The sequence below is a fragment of the Callorhinchus milii genome, unplaced genomic scaffold, assembly GCF_018977255.1.
Source record: "Callorhinchus milii isolate IMCB2004 unplaced genomic scaffold, IMCB_Cmil_1.0 Scaffold3, whole genome shotgun sequence".
NCBI lineage: Eukaryota > Metazoa > Chordata > Chondrichthyes > Chimaeriformes > Callorhinchidae > Callorhinchus > Callorhinchus milii.
Window position 1 is genome coordinate 52236205 of NW_024704744.1, and position 25056 is coordinate 52261260.

General features: G+C 40.2%; 1 protein-coding gene across 2 annotated transcripts in view; it reads right to left on the minus strand.

Annotated features, from left to right (window-relative positions):
• The window catches only part of mettl24 (methyltransferase like 24), a 47594-nt gene that overhangs the window by 17487 nt on the left and 5051 nt on the right, over positions 1-25056 (minus strand). Inside the window, exons 2-4 of one of the 2 annotated variants that reach the window (XM_007893980.2) lie at positions 14058-14156; positions 5972-6111; positions 286-514 (exon numbers count right to left, since the gene is read on the minus strand). In XM_007893980.2, coding sequence (XP_007892171.1) covers positions 286-514; positions 5972-6111; positions 14058-14156 — 468 coding nt within the window. Of the gene's footprint in view, positions 1-285; positions 515-5971; positions 6112-11721; positions 11846-14057; positions 14157-25056 lie in introns of those variants that run through there. The other variant, XM_042333679.1, reaches the window with a different exon arrangement.

The following is a 25056-nucleotide window of genomic DNA, read 5'->3' on the forward strand; positions in this document are numbered from 1 at the left end:
ATTTTTTCACAGAGAGTTGTTTGGATCTGGAATGCATTGCCTAAAAGGATGGTGGAAGTCAATTTGATAACAACTTTTAAGAAAGAAGTAGACAAATATTTGGAAAGCACAAATTTGCAGGGAGGGTGCGGAGGGAGTGGGATTGATTTGGATAGCTCTTTTAAAAGAGCCGGCACAGACACAATGGGTCAAATGGCCTCCTTCTGCGTTGTATAATTCTATGATTCTATGATATAAATTCAAGTTGTTTTTGTTGATCTCCACTTCAGCCAAGTTGACACTCACCTTTTGATGTTGATAATCATTCATAATTGTGCCCAGTTTTTTTATAGTTCTGTAATGCTTCTGGGCAGCAATAGCAGGGTTGGGGTCCCTCCAGTCTACTGAAACTCGATGGTGCCACAGACCGTTACTCTGCTGAATATGAGGCTCTTTGATGCTGGGGTCAAAACAGTGAACTTCACATCCCGCCTTGGCCAAGCCCTCTTCGAAATGCTTGTCTTCAATCTCCAGCCTAAAGCAAAAGGAAAAATAAATTTGTTTTGTTTTTGCAATGTGCCAGCAATCACCACACCGCACATACACATTTGTCCATCTATCCACCAAACATTCTCTAGGTAGGTGAGATATTGTATTTCAGCTGCTATCAGACGGCTATCTACCTCTGCTATCTAGAATACAAGGATTACAGAGTTATATTCTTTGGTCAACAATAAAGCCTTCTTTGCAAAAACATCAGATTTAAATTGTAATAATTCTGAACAAGATTGTTTAATAAGGTAATTCCTTCTGGTGACCAGATGAACATCACACTGAATGCTGTTCCAATTTGATTTACTTCCAAAGCTGGGGATTGCAATGGGAATTCCCCGTTCCAGGGCTGAACATGAAGTCGCTTTACCACTGGATGTCCTATAAAGGAAAGTGTCCTGTTCCACAACATGTCCACCTTCATGATGACAGAAAATTAGGGGGAAGAAGAAGAAGAACAACAACAAAATTACATTTGTGTAGCACCTTTCACGTTGGGAGGACGTCCCAAGGAGCTGGACAGACAGAGTTACGGACCCAAGCTGGGGTTTGGGGTGGGGAAGAGTGAAGGGGAGGGGGTGAAGCAGGGAGATCGAATGCACGGTCGAAGAGGAGGGTCTTGAGATGGGTCTTGGAAGATGGCGAGGGAGGGGGCGAGACTGAGGGACTGCGGGATGGAGGTCCAGAGGGTGGGTGCAGAGTAGCGGAAGGCCCGCCCACCAATAGTGGGGCGAGCCAGGCGGGGGACGTGAAGCAGACCAAAGCCCGCTGAGCGGAGGGAGCGAACAGGATGGTAGGGAAGAATAACGATCCTTGCATTTTATATAGTACCTATGTCAGAATGACTCAAAGCGCTTTACAGTAATTACTGTTAAGTGTATTGACTGTGTATATTTGTAGGTAAACACAGCAACAAAGAAATGTCCCACAAATACCCACATGTTTTTGTGGTGCAATATATTTGCATGACCAATATATTTAGAGGATCTTTGGCCAACATACACCCTTCTCATTTTGAATATCGCCATGGGATCTTTAAAGTCCACCTGAATAGGCAGTCTTGACTTCAGTTCAACATCTAATGCAAAGGACAGCACCTCCAACAATGCAGTATTTCTCCAACATTGTACTGGAGCGCCAGCCTAGATTGTGAGCTCAAAAGTCTCAGAAGTGGGTCTTGAAACCACGACCTTCAGACCCAGATGCGTGAGTGCTACCAGCTGAGATAATAACACAGTAATATGCTATTATCTCAGTTGGTGCCACTCGCCTCTGGGTCAGGAAATCACAGGTTTAACTGAAATGGAATGGAATGCATCAGTTTTTATAAATATTGATTTGAAGCATAATTTGATTTTCCATGGGCTGGACTGTGAAAAGACTCAATTGCTGAAACAAAAAATAAACTTTGAAGTGAATGTTTGATGTGAATTTGAACCAGTTACAGCGACCTTTCAATCCTAACGCAAGCCACTTTATTAACGTAGTTATTTAACGTAGTTTCAGCAGTTATATCATTCGGTTTAATCCTTCTAATGCTTTTAGAACTGACAACTGGTATTTTGGAGCGTGCCAGAGATGCGCTCCAATAAGTACAGAACATTAATCAAGCGTCATAAACCTGAGCAAAGCAGCCCTGAATATAATTATTTTTGAACAGAGTTTTGTCGTACCAGTTACAAAAGTACAGNTTTTTTTAAAACCACTGAATGATTTTCAAGATGCTGAAATGTATACTGAACAAGTTATATCCTGTGAAGTGCTTTGACACATCACAACATGATAAGACGCTATATCAAATGGAAGGACTATTATAAATTACAGTTACTTAATAAAAAGACATTCAATTCATTATTGTATGTAAATTGGTTGCCGCAATTACCTACCCCAAAAAACAGTCACTCTACTTTAAAGTAAATCCTGTGAAGCGCTTTGAGACACCCTCCAAAAGTAAAAGGCGTTAAACCAAATGTAAGGATTATTAAATATTAATATGTGGGAATGAACATAAGTAGGATTGGGATGAGTAGAAACACTTGTTACCTACTACAGCCCAAAATTTCACGTAATCTTAGTTTGTTAAATGGTTATTTGTTCAGAACTACAGAAAACCAGTTTCCAAACATAGACTGAATTTTTAAGAATTTTCCTCAACTCTGAGTAGTTTAACATTTTAAAATTTAAGATAAATTGTTCTCACAGGCTAAAATTAGGTGAACATCAGGCAGCTAATCCATTTTTNAAAAAACTANTTTTTTTCTCTCCTCTTCTCTCTTGAAGTCACTGAAACCAGGATGTGTCCCTCCAGGGGAAAGTGTGCATTCCATTCCAACAATCTATCTATGGGATTTCCATGTGTATGTGGGATGCATGGAATTCTCAGTTTGGTTTGGATACTCTTAAGCATGGAGATAGGTTTTCGCATGTGTCAGACACCCGGCTGACCCCCCAAAAACCCACTGATTCACACTTATACTAATGCATGGTACCAGGAATACCAACTTCCCTCCAATAACACATCAAGAGGCTATAATTCTGTAACTTCCAGCACAAAGCTAGAAAATTCAGTCTTAATTTGGAAGTCTTAATAATAATAGAACCTACAGACACCCAGTTTTAAAATTTAAGACTGAATTTAAGAATTGTCCAAACTCCCACACTAAAATGCTAAGAAGAAAGTCTAAGTTTGAACCCGGGTGGAATTTCTGCCCCTTGTAGAAGCAAGTTTTGTTTATATTTCCTCTCTTCAGTCTAGGGACTCGGAATCTATCACTGGACTCCCTGCTGCCTAACCCGGCTCAGATAAGGATTCAAATACTGGATCATCTTTGTCCGTATAGGTCACTCTCATACTGGTGCAGCATATTCATTAAATTAACCCAATAAACTAATGGGAGGGGGGAAAGAGTTCTTTATATTTATATAGCGCCCCTCTGACAAGGTAGCTTTAGGACTCTATCCTGCGTGAGGGGCGCTATATAAATCCAAGTTTTTCAAAATTCAAAATTCAACTCCTTTTCCAAACAGAATAAGAATTCTTTCCAAACCCTGAAGTATATTTGTTTTATTTACCATTCCTTTCCAGAACATTACATCCATAACTTCAGCCAAGTTAATGTATCTTGAAAGCCAGAAAACAGCTGGGAATATCACATTGACCTCATATCGAGCAGCGGGTGAAATCTTTCCGCAGAAAAGGTCAGAAAACGTACTGCCACAAATAACAAAGTCCTTTTTTAACACAGGAATATTGTCTCCAGTTGCTTGTGTGGCGCAACCTCTTTGATCCCTGGCTGCAATTTCCTGTGCCTTGTCCTGCCCGCAGATAATGTTTGATCACAAGCACTCTAACCTTAACAAAACCCAAAGTTTACTTTGTATGTTTTGTTTAAATTTCGCACCATGTCTGATTAAGCCAAGACAAGCATTTCTGAATCTTCAGGATGCTCGCTGAAGCAGAGAGTGGAAACTGATCAGAAAGATACTTGAGCAGACACACCTGACCGATTCACTAAACGCTTCCTTGCTTGGCTGTGGATTATCTCCACATCCAGATCAGGTGAGAGGAGGGTGAGTGAGACAAGTTAAATAATGGCTGGATCTCCCCACTTTTGCAGAACCAGATTAACCACCAATGCTAAGGTGGAGAATCTGCTAGTGACTTAACTCTTGCTTCCCCCTCCCATTGCTTACTTACTTTGGGTATAGCTTCCACAGGCAATACTCTCCCTCCAGCGCTCACTCCATTACTTATCCTTCATGCGTGAGGCTAGACAAAAAGTGCTGGTAGAGTATTTGACTACTGTATAGGGGACATCATGGTCAAGCACAATCATATCCTTAATAATAATAATAATAATCCTTGCATTTGATATAGCGCTTTTCACGTTGGGAGGACGTCCCAAAGCGCTTCACAGAACACACTGTAAAGTGAATTGACTGTATATTTGCGGGCGAACGCGGCAGCCAATTGCGCACAGCAATGTCCCACAAACAGTCGTAGATTGAAAATGACCAATTTATTATTGTTTTGGGTTTTTGGAGGGATTATTATTAGGTGTGTGGAGTAAGGAAACTTGCCCAAGGTTTCGCCCTCTGCCTGGAATTGAACTCAGGTCTCTCGCTTGCAAAGCGAGTGCTCTAACCACTGAGCTACAGGACTCCACAGTCCTGTATACACTCCATATCCTTACTCCACATTCACACTTATATGCACCTCACACACATATAGACTTATCTGTGGAAAGAGGAAAGGAGTTACTGTACACAGATTTGCAATGGAAGCCTGGTTAATTATTTCCCTCATTAGAACCAGAGTGACAAAGCTAATTGTGAGTCTTTTTTGACAGTTAATTTAAATAAGCTGTAGTTAATCTTGTAAGTGTCATGAAATAGCTGTATGTGGTGATATGGTGGTGCTGGAATCCCTGTACGTTTTGGTGATGTTTTTCAAGGTGGCTCCTTTTGCATCTTCAACAACAATGTACATTTATATAACGCACTTCATGCAGGGTAGTATCTTGGCATCCTTAATTGTAGCGGAGCTTGATGTCAAGGAGGGAAAAAGAGGAAGGTGACCATAGGCACGGTCGAAGAGGAAGGTCTTTAGGTGTAATCTGAAGATTGGCAAATGGAGGCAAGGCGGAGGGATTGAGGTAGAGTTCCAGTTTTGGGGTGTAGTTTCAAAGGGCTGTCTGTGGTCAATCAGGAATCTACTGCAGCACAAGCCTTCCTGATGATCCACACAATGTAAACTCCCAATTAATGTGTTTCCTTCCCCCTCAAATTTCCCTTGGCTGCCCCCAAGTGAAGCACTGATTGACAGTGGAGTACAATTGCATTGGTATCAGTGTGTCTCTAGTAGCTTGCTCAAGTACTTATTCCTCATGTGAGCCTGTTCAGTGGGTGTTATACATGCTTTTAATTGGTAGTTTAGACTTCAGGTTGCAGACATGCAGGTATCTGGCTATGCAGACAGCAACTGCCTGAACAGGAGACTTTGTGATGAGTAAGATTCACACGGCTGACTGGCAGGGAGGAAGAAATGAGCTTGTTGGAGTTTGTTTTGCAGTACATGGGTCAAAGATAAACAAAAGCACAGTTTTCTGCTGTGGAGCCTCATTATCTGAATCATTAGGGGTGATAACTGACAGTTCTGGAGCTCTGAATTTACTATACCGCTCCTCAGTTTGGTAATTGACAACAACCTTGGCAGCTTCCTCAGAAAGCAGCCATCATTTGGGAAGTTGAAAACATCTCATCAATGCTCCTCAGCTATGAAATTTCTGTTCTTTCCCAATGAGGGCATGATCCTTTCCTTTAAGCTTCCCTGCTCCAAGTTAATAAATGTGTGCAAGTAATCCTTTGGGTGTGTGAGTATTGCCTAGTGGTTTCTAGTTAATAACAGCTTGCTATTCTTATCTCTGGATGGCACACTTACCCCAGGGAGTAAATTCGGCATCGCCCACGAAGCATCTGACGAGACAGGCCAAACCTGTCATCCAGGCAGATAGGCCACCGTTCCATGGTTAACTCCTGGTCGCTACTTAAATCCTTTTCATTTACATTGGCACAAGAGATCTGTAATAATAATAATAATAATCCTTGCATTTAATATAGCGCTTTTCACGTCGGGAGGACGTCCCAAAGCGCTTCACAGAACACACTGTAAAGTGAATTGACTGTATATTTGTGGGCGAACGCGGCAGCCAATTGCGCACAGCAATGTCCCACAAACAGTCGTAGATTGAAAATGACCAATTTAATTATTGTTTTTGGTTTTTTGGAGGGATTATTATTAGGCTCTGTGTGGAGTAAGGAAACTTGCCCAAGGTTTCGCCCTGCCTGGAATTGAACTCAGGTCTCTCACTTGCAAAGCGAGTGCTCTAACCACTGAGCTACAGGACTCCACAGTGAGAACAGTGTACAGTGAGAAAACAAAATGCTGTTTGATTCTTTTCAAACATGGTGAATCTGTACACTGTAATGCTGACTGAGACTTAAATAGATATAACAACAACAACTTGCATTTATATAGTCCCCTTCAGCCCATATAGAATCTCGGGTCACTAGATACCAGTGGGCTAATGATCATACTCTTTCAGCAAAGTTGCTGATCACATCTCATAGCACGTCAACATGATAATAATAATAATCCTTGCATTGATGATATATTCTCATTTATAATAATGGGGTAAAATCTGCTGTACTTTTTAAACATTCTTTGTGTTGAATAAAAAAATTGAGTTACCGAAAAGGAGAGCAACCCTCTCCATATACGAAATGTCCTGATGATGTGAAAGAAGCTATATAAATGCGTATTGTATAACTGCCCTCTTTCACCTTTCCAAAGCCATTTTTCTTTGAGCCACATTACATTTTTTAGCTGTCATTTTTAGTCACTGAGATTACTTTTTATATTGTTTCCTTAAAATTTATTTTCTGGGTGATCTGCTGAGAAGAAGCGAAACCCAGACTCTCTAAAACGGAATCTTTTACTCAGGCACTGTTCGGTAGCCGCAATCGGCAAAAAAGAGGTACTTTTTCTGGCCAGGGATTTTATCCCTTCTTGGCCGGTCAAGCCTAAAGAATAAATATTAATTAAAAACAAGTTATAAGCCACTATAGGAAGTTCAATTTAGAATAGGCTACTTTCTTCAAAATGCATTGGAGTGTCAACTTAGACAACATAAGCTCAAAGTCCCAACATTGGGATGTGAACTCACAACCTTCTGACTCATATGCAAAGTACTGCTAACAAAGTAGGCTGTCAGTTCAACTTGGATGTGACTGCAATCCTACATTTGTTGTAGGTAGAAAGGTCCACAAGACTCAAAGTGTACCTCAGCACTTTGGTGCCTCGGCAATAATTTACCATCCAAAGGACAACTCCCCTCCTTTGAAGAGAGAAAAATAAGACCTAATAAGTCCATTCAAGAGGAACTGACATACCTGTCTGTCGAGATGCTAAATGATAGTGTTATTGGGGCCCTTAATCCACAGTGATATTCAACAACATGTCTCATTATTGCCAATTAATCAAAGATCACCTGATTTCTAGCAGGCTATTCCCAGTACATTGATTTTTTTTTAAATGAAGTCACTTAAAATTGTTTTTGACTTACAAAACAATGTGTATGATGTTAATGGGGGATATAACTTTTTTTTGTCAGCTTAATAGAAAATTGATTTTAGGGACCAGCACAGGCACAGTGGGTTGATTGGCCTCCTTCTGTGCTGTAAAATTCCATATTTTATGATTTGTGTAAGGTAGATAACCCATTATCCACACTGTTTGAGATTGGCACTACAGTGGATACGAAAACAGGATGAACATCTTGTTTTTCATTGTTTGTACACATGTCTCTCTCTCTTTCTCATTGCATGTTTGTGAATCTCTCTCTATATATATATACTGTATATGTGCCTTTCTAATTGTTTCCCACTGTTCTAATCAAGAACCGATTTTCAGAATTTTCCACAATTCTGTGAGATCTTAAGCAATAAGACACAGTAGTCCCCTCTCGACTCTCTACCCCCTCCTCGCTCCCTCCCTTCCCTCCCCCTGACCATTTCCCCCCTGCTCGGGTCCCGACCCAACTGTGCAGCGCCTTGGGACGTCCTCCCGACGTGAAAGGCGCTCTATAAATTAAATCTTGTTGTTGTTGTTGTCTTGCAGGTTAAGACTGGGTGAAATTTCAGGCCTCTGGGTCACAGATCACATCATGCTTCTGCTGTTTAGCAGGATACCGTCTTAACTGTACAAATCAATGGGGAGATAGCATTCTAAGACATTGCAGATCAGCAACACAATACAGGCTGCAAGTCCAATATGTGGCACAGCCGGCATCTCAGCATGACTATTAAGAAGAGTCCTCCCGGCGTGAAAGGCGCTATATAAATGCAATTTGTTGTTGAGCGTTGCCATAGGCAGTCTCTGGCACAATGGGGAACCAGTCCACATATTAATTATCATAAGGACATTTTTTTTCCAATGCATGTGTTAATTAGCAACATCACACATTTAAATTTTCACCCTCTGGTACTTAATTATAATTTTTAAGTAACAGAATGAAAGTATTAATAAAATGCTTCAACTAATACATAATTTTTAGGCAATTATATCTTTTTGCAAGTAGATCAAAGTACAAAAAGCTTTCTGATTCACCTTGTTTTTGGCTTTCCTATCCTACTGTCTCTAACTATTTTGTTCAGTAAAACTCACTGGAGCTGAGCTGTGCTTCCACCATAAATTAATTTCATTAGAAACGTTGGATCGCTTCTTTTTCCCCAATCAGTTTTGCTGACCTCCCACCATTTCCTTTCTGTCAGTCTCACGTTCATTATCAGCTTATTTTTCTAGATAAACCAGGTTTACACAAAGGCTGTATGCTCCAGTACACAAACACAATTCATTTCATTCAATCAATCGGAAGAGATGGTCGATTAAACTACTTGCTAGTCTACTTAACCTTGATATGTTTTTGATTTCAAATTCCAACCTGTTTTCACTGATGCTTTTTGTTGTTTTCTCCTTTTATTCACATGAGGGTGGGGGTGCTGAATTGTACTGTAGATTGGCAATGACCTTTCACCTCTACACTATGGGCATCAATCTAGAATCCGGTTCAGTCTGATGTGAAAAAACTCTTTTTTTCTAAGCTGAGGGAACTAATGGAAATTAGTTTAACAGTCTCAATTCAATTCCTAGGCCATATGTAATATCTTGGAGAACCCTCCTCTGTACCAGCCGGGCATTACCTTTTCCCACGCCAGTTGTACCTGGGGCCAAACATGGTGGAAATATAATGTCAGATTAATGTCATGTTCTTGTACCTACTAGGAACTGAGCTGAGAAGGTCTCAACCCATTTCACTTAAGATCATTGCAGCAATCAGCCTGGGCATCAATTCTGCCTTCTTATCCAAATCTAACAGCTCAACATCCAAAGGGTTGGAGTGTTTGAGCTTTGCATTATGCAAGGTCATCAGAAATGCATGTGATGTGCTCTAGATTTGGACAGAGTTTCAGCAAATTCCACAGCTCTTCCTATGCCAGTGAGAGTTACAGTGACCCTGAATTTGTGTTGTTGCTCTAGGATCTTTTTAACATATTCGAGGAAGTTACAGTGGAATTGAGCACAGCACCATGTAAGATTAGATACCAGAGGTGGTACGATTGCACACTTTTCATGCTTTGTGTATTTTTCCAAGAAAAAAAAGAAAAATAAATGACCAGGGCAACAGAGGGTTTGTGAATTACTTGAGTGCAGAACATTGAGATATATACTGACTCTGAAAAGTCAATGGTGTATATTCATTAGAAGGAATTGTACTTTTCAACCTGCAGATAATCGTAAATTGGCAGTGGTTGTGGCCAGGGCCCTGGACTCATTTAAGAAATAGCTTGATGCTGTAATGGGAGGATATTAGGTGGAAGAATGAGATCAATTGGGTCGAAGAGCTTTCTTCATTTTATGATCTTGTGACAGAAACATTTCACAATATTAGAATCTGCATTCCTTGGTTCCATAAGATCCTTTCATTATTACTCATTCATATTTACCATTGTTGTACTTTCACGCACCAGCTCCGTGACCCTATCACTCCCATCCTCGTCCACCTCCACTGGCTCCCCATCCCCCAGAGGATCGAGTTCAAGATCCTCGTCCTCACCTTTAAGGCCATCCATGGCCTTGCCCCCTCTTACCTCTATGACCTGCTGACTCCCTACCAACCTGCCCACTCCCTCCGTTCAGCAGGCTCCGGCCTGCTCCAAGTCTCCCGCCCGAACCCCCCTACCATCGGTGGCCGGGCTTTCAGCCTCTCTGCCCCCACACTCTGGAACTCATCCCACGGTCCCTTCGCCTCGCTTCCTCCCTTGCCTCCTTCAAGGCCGGTCTCAAGACCCTTCTCTTTGACCATGCCTTTGGTCTCCCTCGCAGCTCTCTGCTTTCCCTCACCCCTACCCCACCTCTCCCCCATACTTGGGCCCCGACATCTGACTGTTCAGTGCTTTGGGACGTCCTCCCGACGTGAAAGGCACTCTATAAATATAATTTTGTTGTTGTTGTATGAACATGGTAACCAAGTAAAGTGACAGATATCAGAAACTATGATTTAAAACTAGCCTGTGATATCTATAGAAAGGCCCAAAACATGAAATTGGGCCAAATTGTAACTAATCCCTAAAACCACAAGGAGAGTTCAAAGGATAAACAATGATTGAAGCATTTTGATTGCTCTCGAATCAACTTACTGAGTTATGTTATTCTGTAGGATAGTTGCAGTTTGCTGTGTGCTGCATAGTCTTGCATACAAAGGGACTTGATGTATAAATTAATCCAAAGCATATGTTTGTTGTGGATATGAAACAACAGGATATGCAACAGTTGCACATAATAATAATAATAATCTTGCATTTGATATAGCGCTTTTCACATCTTCTAGACGTCTCAAAGAGCTTCACAAAATATACTATAAAGTGAATTGACTGTATATTTGTGGGCGAAATGCAGCAGCCAATTGTGCACAGCAGTGTCCCACAAACAGTCGTGCATTGAAAATGACCAGTTTTTTTTTTGAGGGATTATTATCAGGTGTGTGGAGTAAGAAAACTTGCCCAAGGTTTCACCCTGCCGGGAATCAAACCCAGGTCTCTCGCTTGCAAGGCGAGTGCTCTAACCACTGAGCTATAGGACTCCACATAATAGGAATGCACAACCAATCAAGCTATTTTCATTAATTCTATTAGTTTTGGGGACTTGTCCTTTCCGTGGTGTAGTGTTACTGTCCTATTACATTGTACCCTAACTTACATGGTATAATTACAGCACATGCAGACAATTAGGTAAACATTCCCATCTTCACTTATAGCCACTCTGAGCCATACATAATGACTCTTGTCATCACATCAACCTACAAGAAATCTGCTCCAACACAACTGGAAGTAGACTATGGGTTGAAGTGATGGATGCTCAATCACTCACATGAGTTGCTATTTATGACTCGGTGTTGTTACTAGCAAATCTTGGCAATGAATTGTTCAACATCATTATCTCTGAGGGCTGTGGTACTGGCAAAGCATGTTATGTCACTCATGACTAAACAGTGTGAGGCAGTAATAAACAAGTCAAACAAGAAGCTAGCAACAATTATACGCATCCTCTAAAAAGTCATATTCAAACCGTACAAATGTCCTGGACTACTGCATATTGTTCTGGATGCTGTGATATAAAGGAATGTCCAGGCACTAGAATCAATGAAGAGAAGACCGACAAGGCTGATTCCCAGTGTTTGAGGAATGAGTATGAAAAACAACCAGATAAGCTAGGGCTCATCAGTTTCAAGAAGTTATGGCTCAGAGGTGATCTTATCCAAGCTACTGAAAGGAAAAGAAAAAATAAATCAAGAAGAATATTTTCAAATTTGCTAAAGCAGCAGGAAAGCAGAGCACATGTTTAAGCACATTTTAAGAGAGATGCCATGAAACAGAGAGTAATCAATAGCTGCACATGATTAGAAGCTAAGCCGATGGAGTCATTAAAAAATAGTTTGAGTTTGAGGCTATTATATTATATTATATTATATTATATTATATTATATTATATTATATTATATTATATTATATTATATTATGGGAAGCTGGCAAAATTTGCATTCTGTGAGGTGAGATCAAATGGGCCAAGAGGACTTTATTATTCAAATCTCTCTTGTGATCTTTATCTGTTTGGTCATTGATATACTCTGAGCTCTATCTGAAGATGTAGAAAGTTATCAGCCATGGCAGCAGAGATAGGACAAATCACCAGCAGCTATCCCTCCAAGACACCATCCCTTTCAAATTAACTGGAAATCAAGATAAAAACAGCAGAGATACCAAATAGTTGCTCACCAATTGTGCATTGCACATTACGTAAATTGAACTCCTTATGATTATAATGTACCAAGACATTGCTGAAGAGAACCCTAAGGGCCACAGAGCACCAATCAATCACTCATTGAACATGCAGAAACGCAGCGATATTGAAGGAATCCTGCTGCCACAATAGTTGAGCTGGCCTAATCCGGCTAAAATATACTTATTGTGCAGCTCCGGCAAAGAGAACATCACTGGTGGAATGACACACCAATGGGAACTATTGTCACTGAACCTCAAAATGTTCCCATTGAGATTCCAATATTTATCAGCCTACCTTTCATTTCTGAGTTAGCTGGTTGTGGGTTCAAGCCTCAAGAGACCTGGGTTTGATCCCCAGCTGGGCGAAACCTTGGACAAGTTTCCTTACTCCACATGCCTGATAATAATCCCTCAAGAAAATGATAAAATAATAGTTTGGTCACTAAATCCACGACTGTTTATGGGACACTACTGTGCACAATTGGCTGCCGTGTTTCACCCACAAATATAGTCAATTCACTTTATAGTATATTCTGTGAAGCGCTTTGAGACGCCTAGAAGACGTGAATAGCGCTACATCAAATGCAGGAATTATTATTATTAAGTAACAACTCGGAACTCATACAGTTTAAGCAAACATTCCAGTGCAGTGCTGGGAGTCTGCTGCACTGTTGGAGGTACTATCTTTCAGACGAGGCGTTAAACCAAGGTCCCATTAGCTGGTTTAGGTAGATAGTCAAGATTCCATGGCAGAATGTGAAAAGAGAAGGGAATTTCTCATGGTGTCCTGGCCACCAATCCCCAAATAAAATTGGTCATTCACTTCATGGCTGTTGTGGGATTTTGATGTGCACAAATTGGCTGCTGCATTTGTCCACAAAAATACATAGGAGCTACACTTTACAGTAAATCCTGTAAGCACGTTAAGATGTTATCCCGATGTGAAAGGAGCTATATCAAATGTAAGGAATGTTATTGTTCCTCAAAACTATAAAAGTACAAGGCCATTTTGATCTTCATAGTCAGAGGTGATGCTGTGTAGATGCAACACTTTCATAGTCTCGGTCTGTACTGGTTCTGGTGATTCTATCACTGCCTTCCTTGACAACGTCAGATGCCTCACTCAGATTTGGATTTTAAAAATGACTAATAAAAAGGGAGATTAGAAGAAATAATTTTATACAAAGTTATTGAAATTGCTATTTGTGTCTCTAAACATATGTCCTTTTGGTGTACTCTTCGTGGAACCTAAAGTATTTTGCTTGGTTTAATTTTTTCAATCCCAGTTTATACGCCCCTATAAGGTCCCCTTTAAGATGCTTATTGATGAAGTTGTCTAATCGTTGCTCATATCTCATTCCCCTATCACTGGGTATCATTCTTGTTATTTTCCTCTACACTGGATCTAGGGCCTCATGTTGTAGAGACCAGAACCTCAGTTTTGATACAGTAATGAACGAGTAAACTAACAACCCTCGATCTTTTTAAGATTCCCCCTCGACAAGTTTTTTCCCATCCATGGCAAGTAATCGTGGCCATACAATCTTCAGTAGAATCATCAAATACCATCTCTCAATCAGGAATAGTTACAAGCTCATTACAAACTGTGTTACTGTTAACAAACCTACCTGAGTATTGCTGATGTAGGCCAGGAACCTGGCAGCCTCCTCCTCTAAGGAATGTGTTGGACCAGCCCAGGACTGCAGGTCAATGTGCCATCGAACAAACTACAACAGACAAACAAAGCAGAGTTAGCGCATGACTGACCACATCACTATAGTTTGTTACAGCAATACATAGTAGATAATTGTCTTCAATTTAATCTCATGGCTGTGAGCTGCCAAATTTAATTTTACCAGATACAAGAAGCTCCCATGGTGAACTAGTCTTATGCAAAACATTGGTATTAGAAGAACCTGGTAATGTACAGGGAGAAGAGTGAAACAAAGGTTTTAATACATTACAGTAATTTTAAAACTAACATATTATAGAGCTTGTAAAACAGAACAGGCATTCTCACTGGGGAAGCAATCTGTTTTAAAGGCTCTTTAACTATTGTTGTCCTTTTAATGGAATATGTTTTTCACTGGCAATGAACACTGTCCAATTTCTTGCTCAGCTTTCCTGGGTGAGGGAGGGGAACATTTGCCAGGTTTCCCACCACTGATCCCATTCAGTGCCTCATGTTGCAATTGTATGAACAAGGACAAGACTGAGTGTGGTGTTGTGATGCCCTCATAGAAAAGTGTACCTACACTCATTGTAAAGAGGGTGACCTGCATCCGTGGAATTATACCCCGGCACGGAGTCAACACTTCAGGAAAAGTAGTGCAAAAAATTCCCAAGAAAAGTGCAGGGATTGTCATGAAATGTTAGCCTCCTGGTACAAATCACCATTTGTTGCTATTCAGTACATGTAGTATTCCCTGCAGGAGTTCATCTTCTGCCCTTCAGGATAGCTGCTGACAAGGTCACGGCTCAGCATTCCCTCGGCTCCTGTCAGCTCGCCAACTTCCGCTCCATTGGAAGCAATAATTAAACCAAGCAATGATGGATGTTTAAAGAGTTGTGAAGGGCAGTGGTAACTGGGGGGTTTCTACAGTCCTTTCAACAGCTGTAAATGTAACCGACGTTTGCAAAAGAGTGTTCACTCAAATCATTCCTGCTTATGGAAACTGTAAAATGTTAAAATCTCTGTTTGGGAAATATTGGGTTTGTTTCTCTAGTATATGGTTTGAATAGCTGAATCAATGCAAGATGCTTGTCCTCAATTTCAAACCCCTCCATGGTCACGCCATACCTGATCTCTATAACCATCTGCATTTCTACTGTCCCGGTCACTCCCTCCCCTCAGAAAACACTGGCATGTTTGATGCTCTTCACCCAATCCGCCACACCATGAGTGGTGAACTTTCTGCCCTCACTCTCTTAACTCCATCTCAGAGTCCCTCCACCTTGCCCCCTTCCTCTGCACCTTCAAACCCCATCTTTGACTGTGCTTTCGGCCAACCCGATTCAGAGTCAAGCACAGCATCAAACCCTTTGAGATGCTACTCTGCATGAGGGGAGCTATATAAATGCAAAGTTGTTGTTGTTTTAAGTGAATGGTCACTTAGCCCTCCACCTCATTTCTCCCCCCCTTGACCCCAATACTACAGTGACCTACTCCAGTAGTCTTGCTTGGGGTTTCTCTGAGTAAATATACAGCAAAGGGCAAGCAAGTACTTATCATGTTACCTTTTAACAAAATATTCTTTAGAGGTTTACCTCACTATTTACCGCACAGTCCATGTTGCTTTCTTCCACATTAAATATAAGGGAGTCTAGTGATAATTTATTTTTATCAAGGTGGTGATGATAACTGTTTGTTTATCACAGTCTCTCTTATCCTCAGACCTTTTCACCCATCGATTTTAATATCCAGATGCAAACTCAGCTGCATTTGTACCCAGCTTTGTGAGTTTCTTTACCCAGCGTGTGAGTGTCTTTACTGTTCACATTTATATGGATAAAAGTGCAGACTGAGCTTCATCTACTTCTCTATTTGAATGCGCTGATTGGGTACAAATGCTACTTTGTACTTATCATGTGTGCAATAAGCTTGTAGCTCAGTGGTTGTGGAGTCCTGTAGCTCAGTGGTTAGAGCACTCGCTTTGCAAGTGAGAGACCGGAGTTCAATTCCAGGCAGGTCAGGGCGAAACCTTGGCCAAGTTTCCTTACTCCACACAGAGCCTAATAATAATCCCTCCAAAACCAAAACCAATAATAAAATTGGTCATTTTCAATCCACGACTGTTTGTGGGACATTGCTGTGCGCAATTGGCTGCCGCATTCGCCCACAAATATACAGTCAATGCACTTTACAGTATGTTCTTTGAAGCGCTTTGGGACGTTCTCCCGACGTGAAAAGCGCTATATCAAATGCAAGGATTATTATTATTATTATTGTCCACAGTGCATGGTGTGGAGGGGATGGGGGGGGGGGGGGAATAATAAAGGAGCCTAAGTCTTTGCGTATTGCTAAATAAGACAGATCATCAATCATCAAATCCAGTGATTTCAAACAAATCTCCCTCACACTCCTCCACTTCTAAGTGCAAACAGCAATCGTAGCATACAGGCTTATACATGTAATAAGCTCAGATCCACTCCATGTACAATTTTTCACATTTATTTCTATGGAGGTGAGGTCAATGTAAGAGAGAGTTTACTGGCATGACTCTGTGGATGGAGTGTGCTCGAGTGATTATACTTTTTTGTCCCTTAATGTCTATTCTGTAAACACCAATTTTCTAACAAAACAGGCTTTGATTTATTATATTTACTGATGTGCTTGTTCATCTTAAAAGTTATTTATCTGAAAAGTTAATCACTGTTTTTAGGCCAATGTTATGAAAGAAAATGAGAGCAAGTTCCTGTGGTCCAAAACCTCAGCTTGTTTTTCTGAGGAATGCGCTTGTGTTGTGATAAATGGTGCAGATAATCACTTACGTAGAGCAGGGCAAAAGTGATCCAGTTCTTAACTCCAGTAACTTCAGTAAAAGGTCAGACCACCCATGGCACAATAGCAGAGAATCAACCAACTAGCTCCATACTGGCCACCCGGTACATCATGAGAACAAAACTGCCATTTGTATAGCTCTGGTCATCTGTCTCTTCCCTCCACATTAAAGGAGCTGGTCCTGGATAGCCGTACTGTAATTCATTATTTTACCTGCCTGACATTTCCAGTCACAGAAACTACACCTACAAAATATATAGTCACTACAGTAAATCCCTACAGTATATCCTGTGAAGCGCTTAGAGACATCTCAAAACTGTGATAAGGCGCTATAACAAATGCAAGGATTATTATAAAATAGACTGCAGTGAAGCACAGAAAATTCAGCAATTGTACATGAAAACAATCTGGGTAACTAAGGATACAAACATGTGTACACAAGTCCAATTTACCACTAATGTCCCCTCTGTTTTCACTAAAATAATATCCTTTCCAAGTCATTCAGATGTAGTGCTAAAACTACCAACTGACACACTCTAATAATGTAAAGAATCTGAACCAAGGGCTTTCAGTTCATTGTATAAAAATCAGATATGAAGGCTTGAGAGACATATAGAAGGCAACATGAGATTTGGTTCCATTTAATATGATGCAATTTTCTAATAATCAAGTGTTAGATTTTATTATGGAACATATGTGGCCCAAAACAGCATGTGATATGTTTATTAGCTCACATATGGCATTTATTCATAAATATAAATACTAATTTACTACAAGCTCACTTCACTATTGCCAAGTATCAACAGTTACCATGGCATCTTCCCCTTTCACAGAAAGTGCCATTAATAATATTTCCAAGTCATGTTTCCTTAGTGCCAACTTCTATATACGTGAAATTTCAGGACGAGCCACTTTTTACACTCATCTGTAAAAGTCTACGCATTTATCAAAATATACCAACTTTCTGTTGACAGGATTTGTGAGAGATGGCAAATAAATAGAAAGATTTGTTTCAGTGTGTTGGTGATCTGTGTTGAACGATTCACTACTAACATCAATCAGCTAAAAGTGACCCTTCAGATACCTTAACAAGCATCCTCCGAACACGACGGACATTTCTATTCTGTTGTAGCTGCTGCTTTACTTTTGGAAGTATGGAGCACAGTATGAACCTGTTATCCACTGCCTGCCCAAATCTGTTACACTCAAATGCTTATTTTGCACCCATCATTCATATTTTCCGAATTCTTTTCGCAGGAAAAAACATCAACAAAGAACATTTTCATCTTCATTTCAGTTTTGTGTTAATTTCTTGTCAACATCATGAGTTTTTCCTTTTGCTTTTCAGCATTATTTTCATGTCAATGGGGGTTTAAAAAAATGCTCGCCAAAAAACGTTGCAGAAAAAGTCCCTCAGATTGGCTTGGAGTCGCAGTCTTGTGGGTTAGTGTGACATGCATGGAGTCCCTGCCAAAGATGCCTTTTATTTCCCAAGACACTTCTTCCAGTCCAAGGCACTATTCAAGGTGCCACTTTCCACAACATGCATTAATCCCTAATATTAACTTGGAAGGAGGTCGAGCTAAATAAGTGTATGGTATAAATACTGTAGCACGGACCCTCTGAGCCAGGCAGATATGGACATACATGGTGACTATAACATAGGTCTAATCTTGGGGTGGTCTAATCTTGGGGTGGTCTAATCTTGGGGTGGTCTAATCTTGGGGTGGGGGAACCCAGGCCCTGGGCCAGACCAGAGTCTCCATGCTCCTCAGCTCAAGCCCAGCACAAGGACAGAGAGATGGGACCATCGTCACCTCCTTAAGAAGGCACAGGCTCCACCTCTCAAGCTTCCCTCGTCCGAGGTCCCAGTGCCCACTAAAGTACTTTACAAATTAAATAAAGTAACTCATTGTTCACATTCTCATGGACACTAGCAGCGCAAGCTCATCAGCGTGAACTAAAGTCAGCTGTTGAGATTGTTGGATCCAGAGGCATTAAAGAACAAACTAAACTGGGTTTCTTTAGTTGATGAAAATGAACATCCTTTAGTTATCAAGTTATATAAAGACCTTTAAGTCCTTACAGAATGTCATGTTGATTAAAGTAAAGTTTTCCAAAAGAACTAATATAGGTCATATTGTGATGGGGGTGGTGGGGGTAAGCAATTGTAAATCCCCTTGCAGCAGTAAATTCTATTTTTGGATGTCCTCTCGACGTGAAAGCTGATATAGAAATATAATTTTTTATTGCACTGTGAAGTTTTATACAACAGTAAATACTAAATTAAGGATGACAAATTATACAGGGAGAAATCAACAGGGTACGATATTTTGTTACAGTAAATTAATTTCACTTGTGTGCGTGTGAGTGCGAGGCATTGTAGCTCAGTAGTTAGAGCACGCGCCTTACAAGCGAGAGACCTGGGTTCAATTCCAGGCAGGGTGAAACCTTGAGCAAGTTTCTTTACTCCACACGCCTAATAATAATCCCTCAAAAAAAACATTGATTATTTCAATGCACAACTGTTTGTGGGATACTGTTGTGCGCGATTGGCTATCGCGTTTCGCCCACATATATACTGTCGATTCATTTTACAGTATGTTCTGTGAAGCGCTTTGGGACGTCTAGAAGAAGTGAAAAGTGCTATATCAAATGCAAGGATTATTATTATTATTATTATGTTAAAATATCCCCAGCTACAACACCACAGTATACTGCACACAAAGCTACTGCTCATTGCAGGGACAACACTTGTCAAGTTAGATTTCTTAAATCCTCATTCGGACTTATATGTTGATCATTGGAGCCTGATTGATTCCAGAGCTCAGGCACATTCCTAGACTTCTGCCTGCTGGGAAACTGTAACATAACTTACAAAGATCTGTGATCAGTTGTCAACCCACTTTGCTAATATCAATGCAGCAATACTCGAGGATTTACCTTAATGCAGCCACATATTTAAAAAAAACTGTTGTTTTCACTTATAATAATGATCAATTAAATGGTTTCCTACTGTTTATTTTTCCATTCAGTGCAATTATTCTCCCTTTTCTAAGTAAGCTAATGCACTCTCAGATTCCCCATCCCCCATTGCTTTGCTTTCTGGTCCCAGTGCTGTTCAGTCAGTACAACCAGGCCAGACATAAATTCCCCCTTTACATTCTTCTAAATCTGATAGATAATAATTATAATACCAGAAAGGCAACAGCTGTTGTAATATGAGAGTTCGGGGAAATGCTTTTCAAAGCTGACTCACAAAGTCATTTTTACTGCCAAAATATCGAATGTCCCAATGAAATTAAGCTGCCTTCCTTTTATTACATTTTGGGGCAGATATTTGAATGTCCAGTTGCTGTACTGCGAGGGGGTGATATGGACTAGTAATGTAGATCCCACATGACAAGACAATGGCTAGCTGTTGCAGTGATTTTCTATCTTAATGTGGCCAAACAGAAAATTCCCTCATGGACATATATACAACATATAACACGACTGCTCTGTTGAACTAATCTGTCTGAAGTCTGCCTGGCAATTTGGCTGAGTTTTTACAGTGATTCCTTTTAAATCTCTCTTGCCCTGCATTGCCTTCACTATTCACAGCAAGTCACAGTGCAGCTGTGAGATCCTAGGACACAGAACAGATGACAGCAGCTCCCACAGCAGAAAGGAAACAAACACATCTGTTTGCACCAGTGTACTATGCATTGGCTTTATACAGATAATAATGCATTTGATTTGATCCCAAACATCCATGTTTGTCATCCAAACATTTCAAAGAGTTTCCCAGGATTAAACTCTAAAGTATTTGTGTATTTGTAGGCAAACACACTTGGCAATTTGTGCACAACAAGTGAATGATCAATTTTGAGGGAGTTTGTGACCTCTTCTTGCTTAAAGGAAAATATTGGCGGGAAATTTAAATGTAAAATAATAAAACATTTTAAAAGCCTTGTATCCGGTTTCTTGTTCTATGGCGAGTTGGCTCCTGGGTTATGTGAGTTTATTCCCTGTCAATGTGTTAACCTCACTGAACAATATTCACTTTTCTACCTGAACCACTTGGATATCATAAAGTGGAGTCCTGTAGAGTAGTGGTTAACGCCTCGGCTCGCAAGCGAGTGGACCCAGGTTCAATTCCCCAGCAGGGCAAAAGCTTAGGCAAGTTTCCTTACTGCACACACCTCGGTTTACCCAGTAGTAAGTAGGTATCTGGTTGTTAGTCGATTGGCGGATTGCTTTCCATGGGTAATAATAATAAAATAATAAATAATAAAATATAATAATTAATAAAAAAATAATGTGGTTCCTCAATCCATGACTGTTTGTGGGACACAGCTGTGTACAATTGTCTGCCACATTTCCCCCACAAAATACACAATCAATTCCCTCTATAGTATATTCTGTGAGGCGCTTTGAGAAGTCCCAACACTGTGATAAGGCGCAATATCAAATGCAAGAATTATTATAAATAATAATAAAGATGATGGAGTAGCCATGATTATGATTTTCCTGAAAATCCAAAGTTGGCTTTAAATATGCAGAAGGGTGTGATAGTCCCAAGGGACCAGTGATATAATTTATACATCTTTTGCTGCAGAAGTGGCGTATCAGTCATTGCTTCTGGATCTGAGACTTTTCTGGTATTAATGTACTACATGTGGCTCCTTGGCTTTCACAGCCTTTACCAGACAGTATCCCATTTTTCTCAGTGTAACTTAAGACCACCTAATAAGCTGAACTATGTAACAAAACACAAATGTTCAGTCTCTTAAACAAGAAACAAAAAAGCCTGTTTGTGCTCTTTAAAACTCAAGCCTAAAAATACCAAAATGTTCTCGAGTCATCAAATAGTTATCTCAGTTGATTGTAGCTCCTGCATTCTCTAAATTTAATGATTCGTTATTTTGGAAGGTAGGGAAATTTAGTCACAGCATTTTCTTTACCATTCTCGTCTGCGGTCTCTGCTTGCTGTATGGGGCCTCTGTCAAATCAGTTTAGACAGTATCGACCCTATCCCTGTTGACTTTGGTGAACAGCACATAACCTCCATTAATAACAATGAACTCATAATCTCAGCAAGTCTATACAGCTGGTTGGTGGGGAATATAGATAAAATTACACCAGCGAAGGGTAGAGTGCTCTTTTGAGTTTGGTGCTAAGGTACAATATTAGGACACACTAGAGGAAGTTGTATTCTGCAACTAATGGTGCTCACCTGTCCTGGATTTGTTTGATGCTGAGACGGGTGACAATATTGGGAAAATTCTATTCATCAGCAAAGACACCTCTCACAAATGAGTTGCCAAAAAGAAACATCTAACTGATAACCCTATAAAGATAAGAAGCTATTGAATCAGTCAAGAACATCTATTCTACCACTCATTGGTGTACATATTGCCAACCCGTATCAGGTTGCTACAAGCCCTTGTATTGTGAAACAACAAAAATTACATTTGTAAAGCACCTTTCATGTCGGGAGGATGTCCCAAGGTGCTGGTGGTACTACAACAACAACTTGCATATATATTGCACCCTTTTTCACATAAGATAACGTCTCAGAACTTGTCTCAGTACCACACAGCAAACACTAACAATTGAAACTAATTGGTTAGAGTTATATACAGGATTTATCTGACTTTGAACTTTCCAACAAATTATAACTCTCTGCAAATAAAGAAGCAAATGGTGGAACCATCGTGTCAGGCAACTCAGATTTTCTGAAAGAACAAAGTTATAAAAGGACAATAATGTCCCACGAATGTTAAACTCCGCATTCTATTATAGTTAAGTTTCTGATAAGCATTCTTCTGGGAGAACTGTTCCTCCCTAACTTTAAATCCCTAAGGAGAGTAGATGTAAAGCAGGCACCCAGTACATATTTGTTGAGAGACACAATCCCACTCTCTCTTTCTCTTCTTTATCCTCACTAGCACTTCCTAACATTCCTGCTCCCTCCTCCCTGGAGCCGGCATTATATCAGAGTTGCAAGGCTGTGATCTCTGGCTCACATAAAGCAGCAAGCGTGAGGAGAGGTAAACCATAAACGACTTACAACTTACTGTTTCCACTGACGTAAAAAACGACGATAATAAAGAGTTCTAAGATGTTATCCTATGTGAAGCATGCAATATAAATGCAAGTTGTTGTTGTAGTACCACACAGCATTTATTTGGAATTCAGTAAGAGTAGAATTGAAAAAAAGATTAGAAGTTGATTGATATTCCAGGTGAGGGCACCAAGTGGAGAGTTTTCCCCAATGGGATGGGATATTCTGCAGCCTGACCTCCTCCCCAGTCTCCATGTACACTAACTCTTGTCACCAGCTGGTGAAAGGCATGAAACGAACAGAAATAGCCAACACTATCATGCTGAACTGAAATTAACAAACCACTGAACTCCACAGGTCTCTGTTAATTATGCTGCACTACCAGTCACGGCCTAAGCATTGCAAACTGCACTGAGGGTTTGGTAATTATTCCATTGACTTCAGTGAGAATGAAGAGCACCTGCATGGATGAAAAGTTGCAACAACAACAACTTGCATTTATATGGCATCATTCACATAGTACTGAGAATTTAAAAAAATAGACAGAATGTAAAGGGAGAACTTTCGAAATATAAAGGAGACTAAACTTATAACAACAACAAATTGCATTTATATAGCGACTTTCACACTGGGAAGCTGTCCAGGGCGCTATATATTCTATAATATTTTGGACAATTCTTACAATTCAGGAGTTTCCTTTTTACCATCGTTTCTAGTTTAAGATCAGAATGAAAAAAAACTACTTGGTCCATCCAGAGACCACACATCACCCACTCCCAATGGCTGACACCCTTCAATTCAGTGATCAGCATCAGATTTGTAATAAGTACTCCTTGTTCTCCTAATTCCAGGGAAACTATGTAAAACACTAGAATATCACCTATCCGCTAACTACTATTTAACCTTGGGCTACTGCTCCCTTCAACAGACACCCCCACCCCCAGCTACATATAGAGCTTTGATGATCTAAATACGTATCTTGCCCACAACCTCAGAATGTGCCAGAGTTTTTCCCAGATGGTTCTTATTATGCTGATAAGACTCAAAATAAAGCTGACATATCCTGGTGCAGTGAAACAGTTATACAAGTAACTTCATAGATACAGTGAAGGAGTTTGATTTAACCACAGGAATTGCCAATAGACTCCAGCATCTGCTATAAATCATCCCTCTAGTTTGCTTCACTTGTAGATTTACAAAGCACACACAAGTTTCTTCCTCTGTAAAACTGAGTGCGTATGTTAATTGTCAATGAAACGTATTCCCATTTTCAGATGGTTTTAATTGCACCCCTGACAAAGTTTATAATGCTGTAAATAGCCCCATCACATGATATGGTTATTTTTTAAAAAATGGCCACTCAATCCATGACTGTTTGTGGGACACTGCTGAGCACAATTGGCTGTCGTGATTCGCCCACAACATATATAGTCAATTCACTTTACAGTATATTCTGTGAAGCGTTTTGGGACGTTTTGAAGACATGATAAGGTGCTTTATGAAATGCAAGGATTATTACTATATTATTATTATTATATGAAAAAACCCCTGTCAAGTGCTAAAACATCAACAACAGGGCTTCCAGTTCACATGCAATTCATGGGTAAAATCTCCCACAAACATATGCGCCCTCCAGGTGACAGCAGACCATACAATGCATCCCAGTGTTTGTTCGGAAATTCATCTGTCACCAGGGAACTGTGAGTGAGTTGGAAGATCTAGAACATGAGAAATCAGAAACTCTAAATAACAAGGTCTACAGGCAGAAGTCCAATTTGCAGTGATTTGTGAAAGAAATTGCAAATATCAATCTTGCACAAACCCAGAGACATCACAGGGTGACTTTGAAACTCCACTCAGTCACCAATCTCAGTCGATCTCCTGCAAGATGCCCTCTTTAGCCATGATCTGACCAGAGAGGTTGGAAATGGGATTGGTAACCGAGCAAAGTGGGTCGACATAAGATACATCCAAATACACCAGTGCTTGATATTTTTTAATCCCTTCAAATTAGACCTCGTAATAAAATAGTAAACATTTCTGGGCTGCCCACATCTGTAACATATTTTTTAACAAT